Source organism: Physcomitrium patens, chromosome 3 (genome assembly GCF_059467195.1).
Source record: "Physcomitrium patens ecotype Gransden chromosome 3, ASM5946719v1, whole genome shotgun sequence".
Taxonomy (NCBI): domain Eukaryota; kingdom Viridiplantae; phylum Streptophyta; class Bryopsida; order Funariales; family Funariaceae; genus Physcomitrium; species Physcomitrium patens.
The window spans coordinates 21396330-21409821 of record NC_143412.1 but is presented as its reverse complement, the minus strand read 5'-3'; the positions used below and the strand labels follow the sequence as shown (position 1 = coordinate 21409821).

The 13492-nt window shown below is 43.1% G+C and overlaps 2 protein-coding genes across 2 annotated transcripts; both read right to left on the bottom strand.

The window, feature by feature from the left end:
* Window positions 1-204: 204 nt before the first annotated feature.
* On the bottom strand, window positions 205-4140 carry LOC112280287 (amidophosphoribosyltransferase, chloroplastic). Its single transcript, XM_024515613.3, has 5 exons — window positions 3498-4140; window positions 3106-3353; window positions 2398-2637; window positions 1718-2289; window positions 205-1345 (listed from the first exon to the last, which is right to left on the bottom strand). The coding sequence occupies exons 1-5, from the start codon at window positions 3991-3993 to the stop codon at window positions 1048-1050; spliced, it is 1854 nt and encodes a 617-aa protein (XP_024371381.1). The 5' UTR covers window positions 3994-4140; the 3' UTR covers window positions 205-1047.
* LOC141045229 (uncharacterized) lies at window positions 4005-4786 on the bottom strand. The gene is made up of 2 exons (XM_073532987.1): window positions 4381-4786; window positions 4005-4140 (listed from the first exon to the last, which is right to left on the bottom strand). Exons 1-2 carry the CDS (start codon window positions 4769-4771, stop codon window positions 4097-4099), a joined length of 435 nt encoding a protein of 144 aa, XP_073389088.1. The 5' UTR covers window positions 4772-4786; the 3' UTR covers window positions 4005-4096.
* Window positions 4787-13492: the final 8706 nt, after the last annotated feature.

The window sequence follows — 13492 nt, the reverse complement described above, 5'->3', positions numbered from 1 at the left end:
TCACCCAGCAAAAATCATCAACCAGTGCCGGATTCCCACGACGTAGAGCGGGCCCCATTTCAGGGACAAGTTCCCCACAAGTTCAAACGCGAGCTTGACAAATCAACGTACAAACACATCTGACCATTCACTCCCAACCAAGATTACCCCGTCACCGAATTTACCAAACTGGAGCTTGCACCTATCTCCCAACGAAACAGAAAGTGAACAAATCAGCGGCATATCTATGTTGCTCAAGGTTACGTTCACGTTACATGCGGCAATGCGATCAGTCCCCGCAATAACAAACATCCATGTTTCCTCGTGATGTCCACCCCCCGCTCAAACACCAGACCGTGCACCGGTAGTATGTCACCGTTCGCACCTCGGGTCACGCAAACTCCAATAAACGTCCCACCAACCATCACTACGCAACTCTCCGCATCCCTACCATTCCTGCGATCGACCTGCCTGCGCACTACTTATGCTACCAAGCTACACAATCATGCCATGCACACACGGCAACTAGCACATCCCAGACGGCAGTCCCGCAACGATGGCCACTCCATCATCACAACACCCCAACGAATCACCACAAAAAAAATCCTGCAAACGGAATTCTTCCTTCAGCAAGTCTGCTTCATCGAACTTAACAAACTGTTCGACTGCAAATCTGAATCACGTGCCCACCAGAATGAAACAACCAAGGGCACCCGACACGCGCGCTACTCCCGACCACACCCTGCTGATCCACCGTTTCTCTTCCGGCCTCCAAACTGCCCAGAATACATACCAGGATCCACGGATGGCCACTGCCGATACCACCTAAGAACGACCGCCCTCCCCTATCTTCCAGCGTCCCCCTAACCAACTGTCACGCTCTGTGTTGCACTCTGTCGTAGCTCCTCCATCTCCAGACCATCCCCGACAAAGTCAACCGCATGCTCGCAGAACCTCGTGCCCACGCGATCACCTCAAGCTTCATCGGCACGGCCAGAAGCAAGCCACCTACAAAATTCGCGGAAGACGCAAACCATGCACAGCCCTCAATCACCCCACTCCACTCTCTCAAGCAGCCACAACAGGCGGTGCCTGCCCAGCAGCAGAAGCCTCTTCCTCCGCAGCCTGCGTCTCTTCTGCAGTTGCCTCGATCTTCCCCTCGAACCCCTCGTTCACCACCAGCACAGGCTTCAACTTCTCCTCCTTGAACTTGGTCAAGTCCCTCGGAGGAACCGCGTACGCCCCCGAGAAGCACGCGTCACAAAACTTCGGGGCTTCGTCCTCCAGCATCCCCCTCAGTCGCTCAAGCGGCAAAAACGCCAGCGAGTCTGCGCCAAGCACCTTCCTCGTTTCCTCTACGTTCAGCCTTCACACAACACCCACGGAAACCCATCAACATGCCGTGCACACAACAAACGCTCACCACCACAGAAACACCGTCCTACCACATTCCAATTGCCACTCGCTGTTGGAACACACCAACAGCGCTCCTTCCACACCCACGCAACACCCCATGCCTACAGACGTCAACAGCCAAACTCACACACGTTGCCATCAGCTACTCCCGACGCTACATACCCGGCTACTTGGTCCTTTACATGCCCTCCCCCACCCACCTCCTTCAAATACCAATTCCCCACGTTCAACAAAGACTCGCCGCTGCTCTAGTATGTCAAACATCCCCCACACCAATCACGCTACCCTGACACTCCCCGGCATCCAACAATGTGAATGGCACCTGTAGGAAATCAGCTCCTCCTTGCTCGGAGTGTCCACACCATAGTAGCAAGACCCGGTGATGGGAGGACTCGCAATCCTCATGTGCACCTCCTTGGCCCCAGCCTCCTTCAGCAGTCTCACTATCTTGATGGAGGTAGTCCCACGGACGATGGAGTCGTCGATCACCACCACTCGCTTCCCCTTCAGCACGTGAGCAACTGGTGCCAGCTTCAACTTCACACCAAAGTCCCTGATCTTCTGAGATGGCTCGATGAACGTCCGCCCCACGTAGTGCGACCTAATCAGACCTTGCTGAAACGGAACGTTTGCTTGCGCCGCATAACCCAGCGCAGCCACCACCCCCGAGTCGGGTATCGCGATCACGACGTCGCACTCCACGGGCGCCGTCTCGGCCAATATTCGCCCATACTCGTATCGCGAGTCGTACACGGACCTGCCAAACACGATCGAGTTCGGTTGCGCGAAGTAGATGTGCTCGAAGATGCACGCTTTTCTCTCCACTCTCGGCATCAGGCATGAGGAGCTGTACCCCTCGTTCTTGTCGATCACCACCATTTCTCCAGGTTGGACCTTCACACACACAACCAACCAACAATGTCAACCTCCTCCTTCCTGCAAGTCCCATCAAAGCCTAGCCTGCTCTAAGATCCCACAACCCTCGCCTGTCAAACCGCTCACCTCACGCACGTACTCGGCCTCGATGAGGTCCAGGGCACACGTTTCTGAAGCGAACACGTATGCTCCATTGCTCTTCCTGCCCATCACCAACGGTCGGAATCCATGAGGGTCCCGGACCGCAACCACCTTGTCTTCTGACAGGAACACGAGAGAATACGCTCCCTCCAGCTGCTCGCACGCATCCACCAGGCGAGCCACAAACGGACGCTTCTTCGATATGGCGATCAGGTGAAGAATAACCTGCAACACCAGCCACCACGTCCACTCAGATCAAACCCAACAACACGACCCCAATTCCAAGCCTGCCAAGCTCGAGATCCGAGCCAGCGTAATCCCCAGGCTCAAGCTCTTTCGTCCCCTTTCCTACGACCTCAATCCCATCATGCACACAGTTACCCGCCACTCAGAACCCCTACAACTGCAGCTCGCAGTAGGCCCTGCCTGGGCAAGGGCCTTCCTCCGTGGTTCACTACAACTAGAGATTCAGGAGAGATGGCACTCGTCCACCTCAAACCCCACAGGAGCTGTTCAAAGGTAAACCCGGATCATCATCATCATCAACAACAACATCAAGCCCCGCTGCCGTCAAAGCAGCCGCAGGACGCAAGCAAATCGGCACCCCCCCCCCCACAATTGTCCAAGAAAACCCAGCCACACGCAAGAGCATACAACAACCTCCCACTACACCCACTACATGTGTCGGCCTACCTCCGTATCCGACGACGTGTTGAATATGGAACCATTCTCCTCCAGCCTCGCCCTCAAGGACGAGTAGTTCACCAAATTCCCGTTGTGCGCCAGTGCCAGAGACCCGAACCGATATCCAGCCACGAACGGCTGCACATTCTTCAGCACGGAAGCTCCTGCGGTAGCATACCGCACATGCCCGATGGCGGAAGTCCCAGGTAGCTTCTTCAGCTTGCTCTCGTCGAAGACTTCGCTTACCAGCCCCATGCCTGGAGTCGCCGTGCAAATCACCAACATCAGGGCACATACCAACAGAACGCACTGGAACCCTAACTAGGACACAATCACTCACCTCCGCCACACCCCGAAACTGAAGAAAAACACACAGCAAGCATGACAAGCGGTCCCCGTACCCGTCACGGCATGCAAAGTATGCTCGTTGGCCGTCACTATCCCAGCGCCCTCCTGGCCCCTGTGTTGCAAAGCGTGCAGAGACAAATAACACAGCCTGCTGGCCTCCGGATCTCCGAAGATAGCCACCACCCCGCATTCCTCCCTCCACGCATCACCCTCGCGCTCGTCGCCCTTTCGCAGCCACTCTTCCATGGGATTCTCGCTCGTCGGACTCAGCCATTCCATGCTGCTCCCTCCATCGTCCTCGACGTCCTCCGACCTCGCAGATGCGGAATCACCATAAACTGCCACCGGCGACCACATCCTCTTCCTGCCCTCCACCTTCATCTGCCCCAAATCCCCGCCCCACGCCCCTCGGCTCAGGCTGCCGGACGACGAAAGCGAACACGGAGCTTTCGCCACGCGACTCCGCGCCTTCTCTGTCGACAGATTGCACTGGCTTGCAACGGTGCACGAATGCGCGGCATGGAGCCTCGACATCTGGATGGCCGCCATCCCCACAGACTCTCCGCGGGTGCCGCACACGAGTAGCCTAGCTTCTCACCTCCCTTGCCCACCGAATTGAATTACTACATGACCGTCGCGTTCCAAACACCCCTCAACAACCAACCCTGCCACAACAACCCTCGCGGACCTCACCACCTCCCTGCACGCCAAACAAAGTCACGCCGAAAGTCAGAAAGAATCCCACGACTCCGACGCACGGGCACAAAAGCCCAACCGAGAGCGAAACCATTGCAACCAACACCAGGAACCGCAACAGAAAACCCCTTCCCACACACCCTCTTAACACGCCAACCGAATCCCGGCCAATTCCTTAAACCCACGAACACACCGCCACAACCAAAACCCACCACACAACACAATGCTCCGGGGACGGACTTGCCTGGACAGAGCGTGGGTGAACCCACCCGCTGAGGGTTCCGAACGCTTCAGATAGATTCAACCTTTTTCGATGGGAAGCTTGTGTTGAGCATACGAAATGGAGCGGGTAACGCATGAGTCTATATGACGGCAAGAGAAGGCAGAAGGTTGAGCTGAGTGGGGGCGGTGGGCTGGGGTCACCTGGAGAGGTGGTTGCGAAGGGGATTAGTGCGAACGAGCTGGGACTGAATCCGATGAGGGAGATTCCTGGTTCGTGGAGGGCCCCAGACTTCACCGCAAAGCTCGAACTCTTCCTCAACTGTTTTGTCCGAGGCCTCTCCTGAACCTTTTCAGCTACCATCCCGTAACTTTTCGGTTTCCCTGCAGTGTTGAATGCATGTGCCACCATTTTCGTTTTCCCAATTCAACTGAAGCATGAAGGAGGTGGCGAAACGCCGATGCCCTTTCCCTGCAACTTCTCTTTCTCGTTGCCGTCTTCGACGATCCCTGGTCTAATTCTCCTTTCTTTTCGCTACTTGTTACTCCTCGAATGGAACTATTGGTTGCTGCTGCTGCAGCAGATTCCTCGGTGTGATTTGTGAGGTCGCTGCTTCACGTGAGGTGCTTTTTCATTCTGCTGTGTTTATTGCTCTCTGTGGCTTTATGGAGTGTGGCTTTGAATTGGGCCATGGATTTGCAGACCATTTTGTTGCAGTCTGGGGCAGCGACGCATCGCGGAACTGGAACTGGAACTGCTTGCTGTGCTAAACTCGACGACGATGACGACGACGACGACGACTATGGCCCACGGCCAACAGCGTCGATCGTCGATCGTCGTCGTCGTCGGAACTTTTCGACGGAACTTTCAGGAACAGCGGTCGGTGGAAGATCGTCTGAGTTCTTTCGTTTTTTTTTTTTTTTTTTTTTTTTGCAATATTGGTTTTGTGGTGTCTTTAAATTTGGAGATTTTTTTGGTTTCTATATGGTGTAATTTTGAAACAGATGTAACATGATGTGGTTTTTAGGACTACTATATTTGAAGTTTTATACTTTATATTTTTATTTATATTTATGTAAACATACATGACTTCATATTATATTTTTCTTAAATATTCATTATTTTCAATCATTTTTATCAAGTTGAATTTTTCTTGTGTCTTTTGAGAAAATTATTCAATATATATGTGTATATAGTTATATGGTATATATATTTTCTAAAAAGAAGATAACATATTCTTGGAATGACACCAAAAGAATGATTCGGAATATGTAACAATATCCATTTTCTTGAGACTTCGATGAAGAAAAGTTAAATTCAAATATCCTATTTGAAAATATCAACAGGGTGTTATTCATTACCAAGAGTATTATTACTTTAAGGAAAAAAATTACCTTGTTTGATTCTTAAGATTGTATCTTTCAAGCTTTAAAGTTTGTTTAGAATCTTATGAAAGGAAAGGAGATATCTTTTAAAAGTTATTTAATCATGGTACAAATAAAAGTTGAATATTTTTTTATATTACATGATTTGATTTAAAGTTTTGAGCATTTTTAGAAATATCATTTACATCATCTTGGATAATAACATATGGTTTTGTGGAAGGAAATGGAATATATTTGGATTTTATAGAAAATGTTGAAGAAAGAATGTTTTTGTTTTTGTTTTCTTGCCATTTCTTTAGATTATTAGAGACAATTAAAATACCATAGCTTTACACAATCAACAAATGGGCCTTATTGTCTTCTTATTGATTTTCAAAGATATTATGGTTAGTTCTATATTGAAGAATATTACAAATGAAATTTAACAGTCAATGACTTAAGAAAAAAGTTGCTTCTTCTTTGTATATGTTAAGGGTGGCTGGAAGATGAGTACAAAAAATAAAGAGATGTTATGGAATTAGGACATATAATAACTAATAAAGATAGTAAAACTATTAAGTACGATTAGGCTATAAAACTATATATATATATATATATATATATATTCATAGCATTGAACATAAATAAAATCTTCCTCTCAAATTTTGGCAACTAAGTTATTGGTTTTAAAAAAGCAAGTTTACATAAAATCCTGGATAATATGAAATAAAAAAAATTGTTAGTTGAGCAGTGACTTTATCTAATATTACATGTGTAAATTTAACAAAGCTTAAATTTTGTTAAGCTTTGGTAGTTGAAGAATAGGTAAAGAAACTTTGTGGTAAGTTATTGGTTGGTTATTCACAACCTTGAGAATTAAACTGATGGTTAGGCAGTTTAGTTGGTAATAGTAGGTTGTTAGTAGAATAAATGGTTAAGAATTCAAAGGGTCATAACTTTTGGAATCCACAGGCTGACGGATCATCTTTTAGTAAGATAAATAGGTTGAGGAAAGAGTGATGAGAGCTAGACTGTGAGAGTTGTAAGTCGAGAGTCAGACTGTGAGAGTCGTAAGCCGAGGTAAGCTTGGTGCTACCTCTTTGTTTTCTTTATTATTTGTTTATGAAGAATTGTGATTGAGAGAAGTATTGTTGAATTAATAATTGTAGAATGGATTATGGGTTGAATTAAGATGGAAGTAGTAAGCCTCGGTGTTTTGTAGTTTGATAATTGATTTCAAATAGCTAGAGTACAGTCAATTGTGACACTAACAAAACCAATTCAGATAACTAGTCTTTTCCCGTGTTCGATCCCACCTCTATTAGTTCAATTGCTTTGGTCTACTGAAGCTTGAATGTAACGAGAACAACTTTTTGGTACCGTTGCTGAGGAAATGATAACAATATGAAATGTTAGAAATTGATTGTACGAGAGATGGAATTATATGTTGAATGAAAATGTGAGAAGAACCAGTTTAGGTTTACAAATATGTGAGTTATAATTCAAGGTAATATTGATTTTGCCATGAAGAATGAAAGATTATGAATGATAATCACAGAGGGGAGGATTATCAAAGAATTAATCAACAAACAAAAGAAAGACAAGAGCCATTACGCATAAGAAATATCCTACGGGAACAACAAAAAAGAATTGCAAGTCCAAGAAAATCAAAAGGAAAAAAACTTCATATTCAAATAGTAAGAAGACCAGTGATAACACCAATGGCCGCGGGAGTGCGAGAAGTACCAATTGCAGTACAAATAGGAGCAGTAAGAGACTAAACTACAAGTGTGGCACCATTACCTACTTTTAGTGGTTCACCGGGCTCTGATCCCGATCACCATATATCTCAATTCTTGATAGCTTGCATTTTTGTATTACGTGCTTTCCTGCTCAAGAATGCGTTGGTCGTCTGGCTGTAGAAGGTAGTATGGAGATTTGCTAATATTCAAGCAGTCTATCGGTTTTTGACTATTGGAATATAAACAACTGCAAAAATATATTGTAAATCTATACGGATGTGCTTTGACTGCTCGCCGAAGTCCTTTTTGCCCCAGCTGGTAGGTCTCTAGACGTTATAGAGAACCCCGAACAACCCAATCTGCTAATCTCCGATACCGCTTTATACTCACGACCTTGTATCCACTGACTGTCTTGTTAGATTAACCCAAAAATTTTCATTCACTCCCCATACTCAATCCTATAGACATCCTTTTAATTCTTCAATCACAGACGTAACTTCGATTTCACAAAATAGTCAAGAGTACTTACATCCACTTCATTAAAAATCTCGATTCACTAGTACAACACTGACTTCAACAGCGATTGCCTCAGTCTTCCCAAAACCCTATGAAGAAAAAAAATCCCAATTCTCTGTCTTTTTTCTCCTTCTCGAAGCATAAAGCTAGCTCTCCGACCTTTCTTCAAAACCCTTATTCTCTCTCCTTCATTTCTTAACCTATCCTCCTCTTTAACCCTAATTCTCCCCTCTTTCAAACCCTAGCCTCTGAATTTCTTCAATCTTCCATCTTGGATTCGGAATTGGCTCCGCCGTCAGAGCTTTCTCCTTCGTTTTTACCTTTAAGAGATCTTTTTACCGAAAGGACGTTTTCGGAGCGGCACAAAGGACGGAACAACTTGAAACGGAATCGGAGCCCCGTAATCAGGACCATATTGAGTCATCCGACCAATTCAGGTCTCATATTGGCTAAGAGGCCCGTAGTAAGACTTGGATGTTCCCGAAATTGGACCGCATTGGGTTGCCCGTCCAAGTCAGGTCTCATATTGGATAAGAGGCCCGTAATAAGACTTGGATTGGTGTCTTGAAATTGGATCCAATTGGCTCTTTGAACCAGGCTCACCCGTCGTTAAATTGGTCCTTTCCTTTTTTACTGACTCCCGTTATTGGAATCAAACGGAGCATTTCAGTATGCCCCGGCTGACTGTAAAATAGGGTGACTGAACCTGACCTCTCAGTATTTGCACTGGAATTGGTCGTTGCTCCCAATATTCGAGGTAACTGAACATTAATAAAAGTCCCCTTTCTTTATATTTTCATGGTATACTCGTGTTACAACACGACATCCACCCTCTCTGAACCTATGCATCCTCCGGTATGCACTAATTTTTCCAATTGCTGTTTGATTTAGAATATATTCTCTACGTTTTTGTCCAGTTTGTCTTCGTCACCTTCATTATTCAAATCACTTTCATCTTCTTGCTGCGGAATCTCTATACCTTCATTAAGGTCTTCCATATTCATCTCCGCGTGTCTTCGTTTAAATATTTTTACTCGCTTCCCTGCAATTGATATTTTCAAATTTATACCATCTAACTCCCGTAATGAGTAAGTCGCATTATCATGAACAGTTGTTACTACATATGGTCCAAACCAATGTTTTAAAAATTTCTGCAAAGTACTATGTTGATTATTCAGACTATTGTCATAAACAAGTACCCAGTCACCTTCCTCGATTGCTTTAGGTCTCAATCGATGTTGCTTATCAAATCGCACCTTATTTTGTAACCTTGCTCTTTTTAACCTTTCCAATGCTATCTGCACATCTTCCGATCTTTGTTCCAATTGTCAAATCCTAATAGCCAAAAGTTCTTCTCTTGTCAATCGATCTTCCCATGGTAGCATACTCCAAGTAAGTACCTTTTCTTCAATCGGCATAATTGGTTTTCGACCTGTCATAAGTTCTACTGGCATATATCTTGTCACTGAACTATGTGTTGTTCGATCAGCCCATAATGCAACTGACAAAAGTCATGGCTATTCTTTAACTTTCCCATTACAAGCTTTAACTAATGCTTTCACAATCGGTGGGTGACTGCGTTCGCTTTTTACTTTCCCTTTTGGATTATAAGTAGTAGTCAGTGATAATTTAACTCCACATCTTTCAAAGAACTTACGAGCTTCTTGTGCATTTAATTTTCCACGATCTGCAGTGATTTTTCCTACGCATCCGTAGCAGCAAATGACATCTTGAAGCAAAAACCTACAAATCCCCTCTGTAGATTTTGTCCTCAATGCTCTTCCTTCTACTTGATTTGATAAATCTTCACGAGCTAAAACCAAATATCTCATCTGCCATAACCCAACTGGCATAGTAACTAAATCAACAACCCATTTAAAATGAATAGCTAGAGGATACGTACGATGAAGACCATCTCGATGTTGGATATTAGAATACGATTGACAGATTTCACATGACTCTACAAATGAGAGCACATCTCGATACATACTTTTTCACCAATATCATTCCTTGAGTTCGGCAAAAGTAGCCCAGATTTCTCTATGCCCTGTCCATAAACTATCATGAAACTCCTTTAATAATTTTAGTTTTTCTTTTTTTTTTACCTATCTCTCGTTGTGGCATCCCAATTCCTTTCTTCGGTCTCTTCCATAAGAATCTATCTTGAAGCAAAAATCCATATGCTTTTTTTCTTATTTGTTTGAATTTTTCTGTAGACCAATTCCCTTGCTTAGTCAAGGTATTCAAGTAATGACCAATATCCAATAATTCTCCTTCATAAGATTCTTCAAGAAATAGCTTGTCTTCTTCGTTGAGATTTGATATTGAATAGAATTTCAATCTGACATCATCAATGTCTTCAACCATTTCGTCCTCCCTCTCGTGTCTTACTCGAGATATCATGTCTGCTACTAAATTGTCCTTCCCAGTAACATGCTTAAATTCTGGATTTAGTGACTTAATATAAGCAATCCATCTCAACATTGCAATATCTGACGTTGAACAGTTAGTAATCATTCCAAGCAATGGCAAGCAATCTGTTTCAATTACTACTACTGCCCCAATCAAATAGTCCTTTTCAGCTTTCATAGCCGAAACAACTCTCCAAAGTTTTCTTTTGACTTGCAAATATGCACGCTGACGAATACTTAAAACTTTAGTTCCAAATCGATCTGCAAATCTATTCCCACTTGAATCATCTTGACCCACAACCCATCCTATGGCAATTGGACTAGCGTCCACAGTAAGAATCACTGGTCTATTGTACGTATAATCAACCTTCCTCAATATTGGAGGTGACATCAATAATTTCTTCAATCTTTGCATTGCATGAATATGCCTTTCTTCCCATTTAAATCAGTAGCCCTTGCATAACAGTTCATATAATGGATCTACTATGTGAGCATAATGAGGGATCCAGATTCGATAAAATACACATGCACCTAAAAACCTGCGAACCTCTGTTAAAGAATCACAAATCTCTTTCATCCTTCCAATTGCATCAACTTTAGTCGGATCTGGTTTTCTTCCGTAAGATCTACATAAATATCCAACAATCACAACCTCTCGTACTCCAAATACGGACTTCATACCCGATAATGTAAGATGAACTTCTCGAAGCCGAGTTAAAATCTTTTCACAATCTTGTATATGATCAACAACATATTTGCGACACCCCTTCTTATCTAAAGTTTCATCCTTGTGTCCTTCTCTACACCCTTTTATAGAAACATCATCCAAAAAAGGCATAGTCTTTTTCGGAATAAAATCTCTCAATACCTTATTCATCTCATTCATCATATGCGCAACTGAGTTGGTCGTGCCTTGAGGAAGAGTACACATTCTAATCAATCCAAGTGGTGTCCTCATTGTTGTCATATCTCTACTTCCTTCAGCAAGTTGAAATTGATCATAACCTGAATACAAGTCACCCATTAAATAGATCGCCCTTCCAGCAAACGCCTCAACAAATTCATCCACAATAGGTCCAATTCCTGCATTTCTGACAGTTACTGCATTCACCGGTTGCATATCTTGAATAAACCGTAGTGACCCATTCTTCTTAGGAATTGTAAACCATCGACTAGAATACGGCTCAAATGAGGGTTCCAATATTTTCATCTTCATCTTTTCTTTTAATAGTTCCACCAATTTAGGTAAATGTACACTTGGTATTGGAATCGATCTTAGATTCCAAGGTACATGCGGTACAGTGAAGATAACCATAGGTGTTATAATATTTGGATCCACACACCCAATTTCATAAGATTCAAAGGCAAACGATCTACTTTATTTAGCCAACATCTTTTTGAAGCAAGTAATTTCCTCCGGCAATAAAGAACCATCAAAACCAATCTTCAATTCTTCAAAAGTCTCTTTAGTAAACTGATGTCCAATACTCATTGGATCTCTTAAACTTGCTTCTTTTGATCCTTCTCCCATTTGTTCCTTAGAATCTTCTGGTAATGGTCTGGCAACAGGCTTTACCTTCTTATTTGCCATTTTATATCTCGTCTCTACAATGACTTTTGGTATTTGAAAAGATTCAAGTATGGTATAAACCTCTCTTGAATGAATCTCAACAATCTTACCATTATCCCCTAATCCAATAGATGTAATCAATTCCAATGAATCTTCCAGTCCATTTTCTTTATAAACACCTAAAATCCTTTCATCATCTTGTAATGCACTTAACTTGTGTAATTCTCCTTCAAGATTATATATCTTTTTCTTTCTTTTCTTTTAAAATCATTAACTTTCTTATACATAATATTTCCATTCTCCAAAATACCAATAAAACTCGCATCAAAGGCACCTTCATCTCGCGAGAGTACTTCCTCTTTTGTACCTCCATAATCTCGCTTTATAGTGGTATCTCCCCAAAATCCTTAAATCCTTCAACAATCTTTGGCAATGTTTTCTCCTTCAACCTATCTCAATTCCGTTCATGGTTAGGAGGTACTGTTAGAAATTGTATAGCTTTCCTCTCATCTTCGCTATGTATCCTTGCATAAGCAAAACCATCGTCAAGTACTTTTATTTCCATCCGTGTTGTCGTAATATAAGGTTGTCCTAAAATCAACGGATAAGACGTTATATCTTGAACAAAGAAATGTTGCTCCGTCGCAACATCCCCAATTCAAATTTTGACATCTGGACAAGCTCCATATAATTCGCCCTGTGTGTTATTAGTTGCTTGTATTGCCCATCCATGTTCCATATCAATTGGCCATTTTTGCTTCTTATAAAGATCTTTAGACATGAGATTTATTTCATAACCATGGTCGACTAAAGCAACAATTGGTTCTTCTATATCTCCTACTTTCACCAATACCTCAGTAGTTGCCCTTGTCTAATGCTTTCAAGTATAATGGTTCAAAGTTTCCATTTCCTTATCACTATAATCTTCGAAACATACTTGTTGATTATACCCATTCTTTTCATTTGTTGGTTGCTTGTAACCAATATCAACCTCTTCTTCATCTTTATATATTCTTGCATCAATAGCATGACTCATTCTAGTTTCGCCTATTAATTACCTCTTTTGCTTAATACTGTCAATGATAACATCATGAAATTCCTTCTTTGCAATTTTCAAAACTTCTTTCAATGTGAATTCCACCTTAGCGTTTAATATACATTCTTCCAACACCTCTTTCAAATTTGTTGTCGCTTCAATGTCAGAAAGTAGCTTATAAGCAATTGATTTGTCCTTATCTTTTGTCTCCCTTGTTTTTTCTTCCAATGATGCTGAGGTATCCTTTACAGGCAATTCTTGTGAAGTTGCCTCTCGAGCCTTGTCTCCTTGAGTTTGCCTCTTAGAAGAATTTCCTTCTCTAGTATCATCAAAATTTCTTCGTCTCTTTTCTTCCATCAAAGCTTCATGTTGGCTCTTAGCAATATATGCATGAACTGAAAGAGACTCAACAGGATCCTCCCAACTTGTTGTACCTCGTATTGTAGCTGCAATCCTCAATAATGCTTCTCGAGGTAATTTCCCTTCTTGCATT

What these genes read in the sequence shown, in the direction of transcription:
- LOC112280287 (XM_024515613.3), bottom strand. Translation starts at nt 3,993, where the DNA reads ATGGCGGCCATCCAGATGTCGAGGCTCCATGCCGCGCATTCGTGCACC. An exon ending in ACACGTCGTCGGATACGGAG is followed by an intron (nt 2,638 to 3,105) that starts GTAGGCCGACAC and finishes CTGGTGTTGCAG; the next exon opens with GTTATTCTTCACCTGATCGC. An exon ending in GAGGAGCTGATTTCCTACAG is followed by an intron (nt 1,346 to 1,717) that starts GTGCCATTCACA and finishes TGTTGTGTGAAG; the next exon opens with GCTGAACGTAGAGGAAACGA.
- LOC141045229 (XM_073532987.1), bottom strand. Translation starts at nt 4,771, where the DNA reads ATGGTGGCACATGCATTCAACACTGCAGGGAAACCGAAAAGTTACGGG. An exon ending in CCCACGCTCTGTCCAGGCAA is followed by an intron (nt 4,141 to 4,380) that starts GTCCGTCCCCGG and finishes GCGTGCAGGGAG; the next exon opens with GTGGTGAGGTCCGCGAGGGT.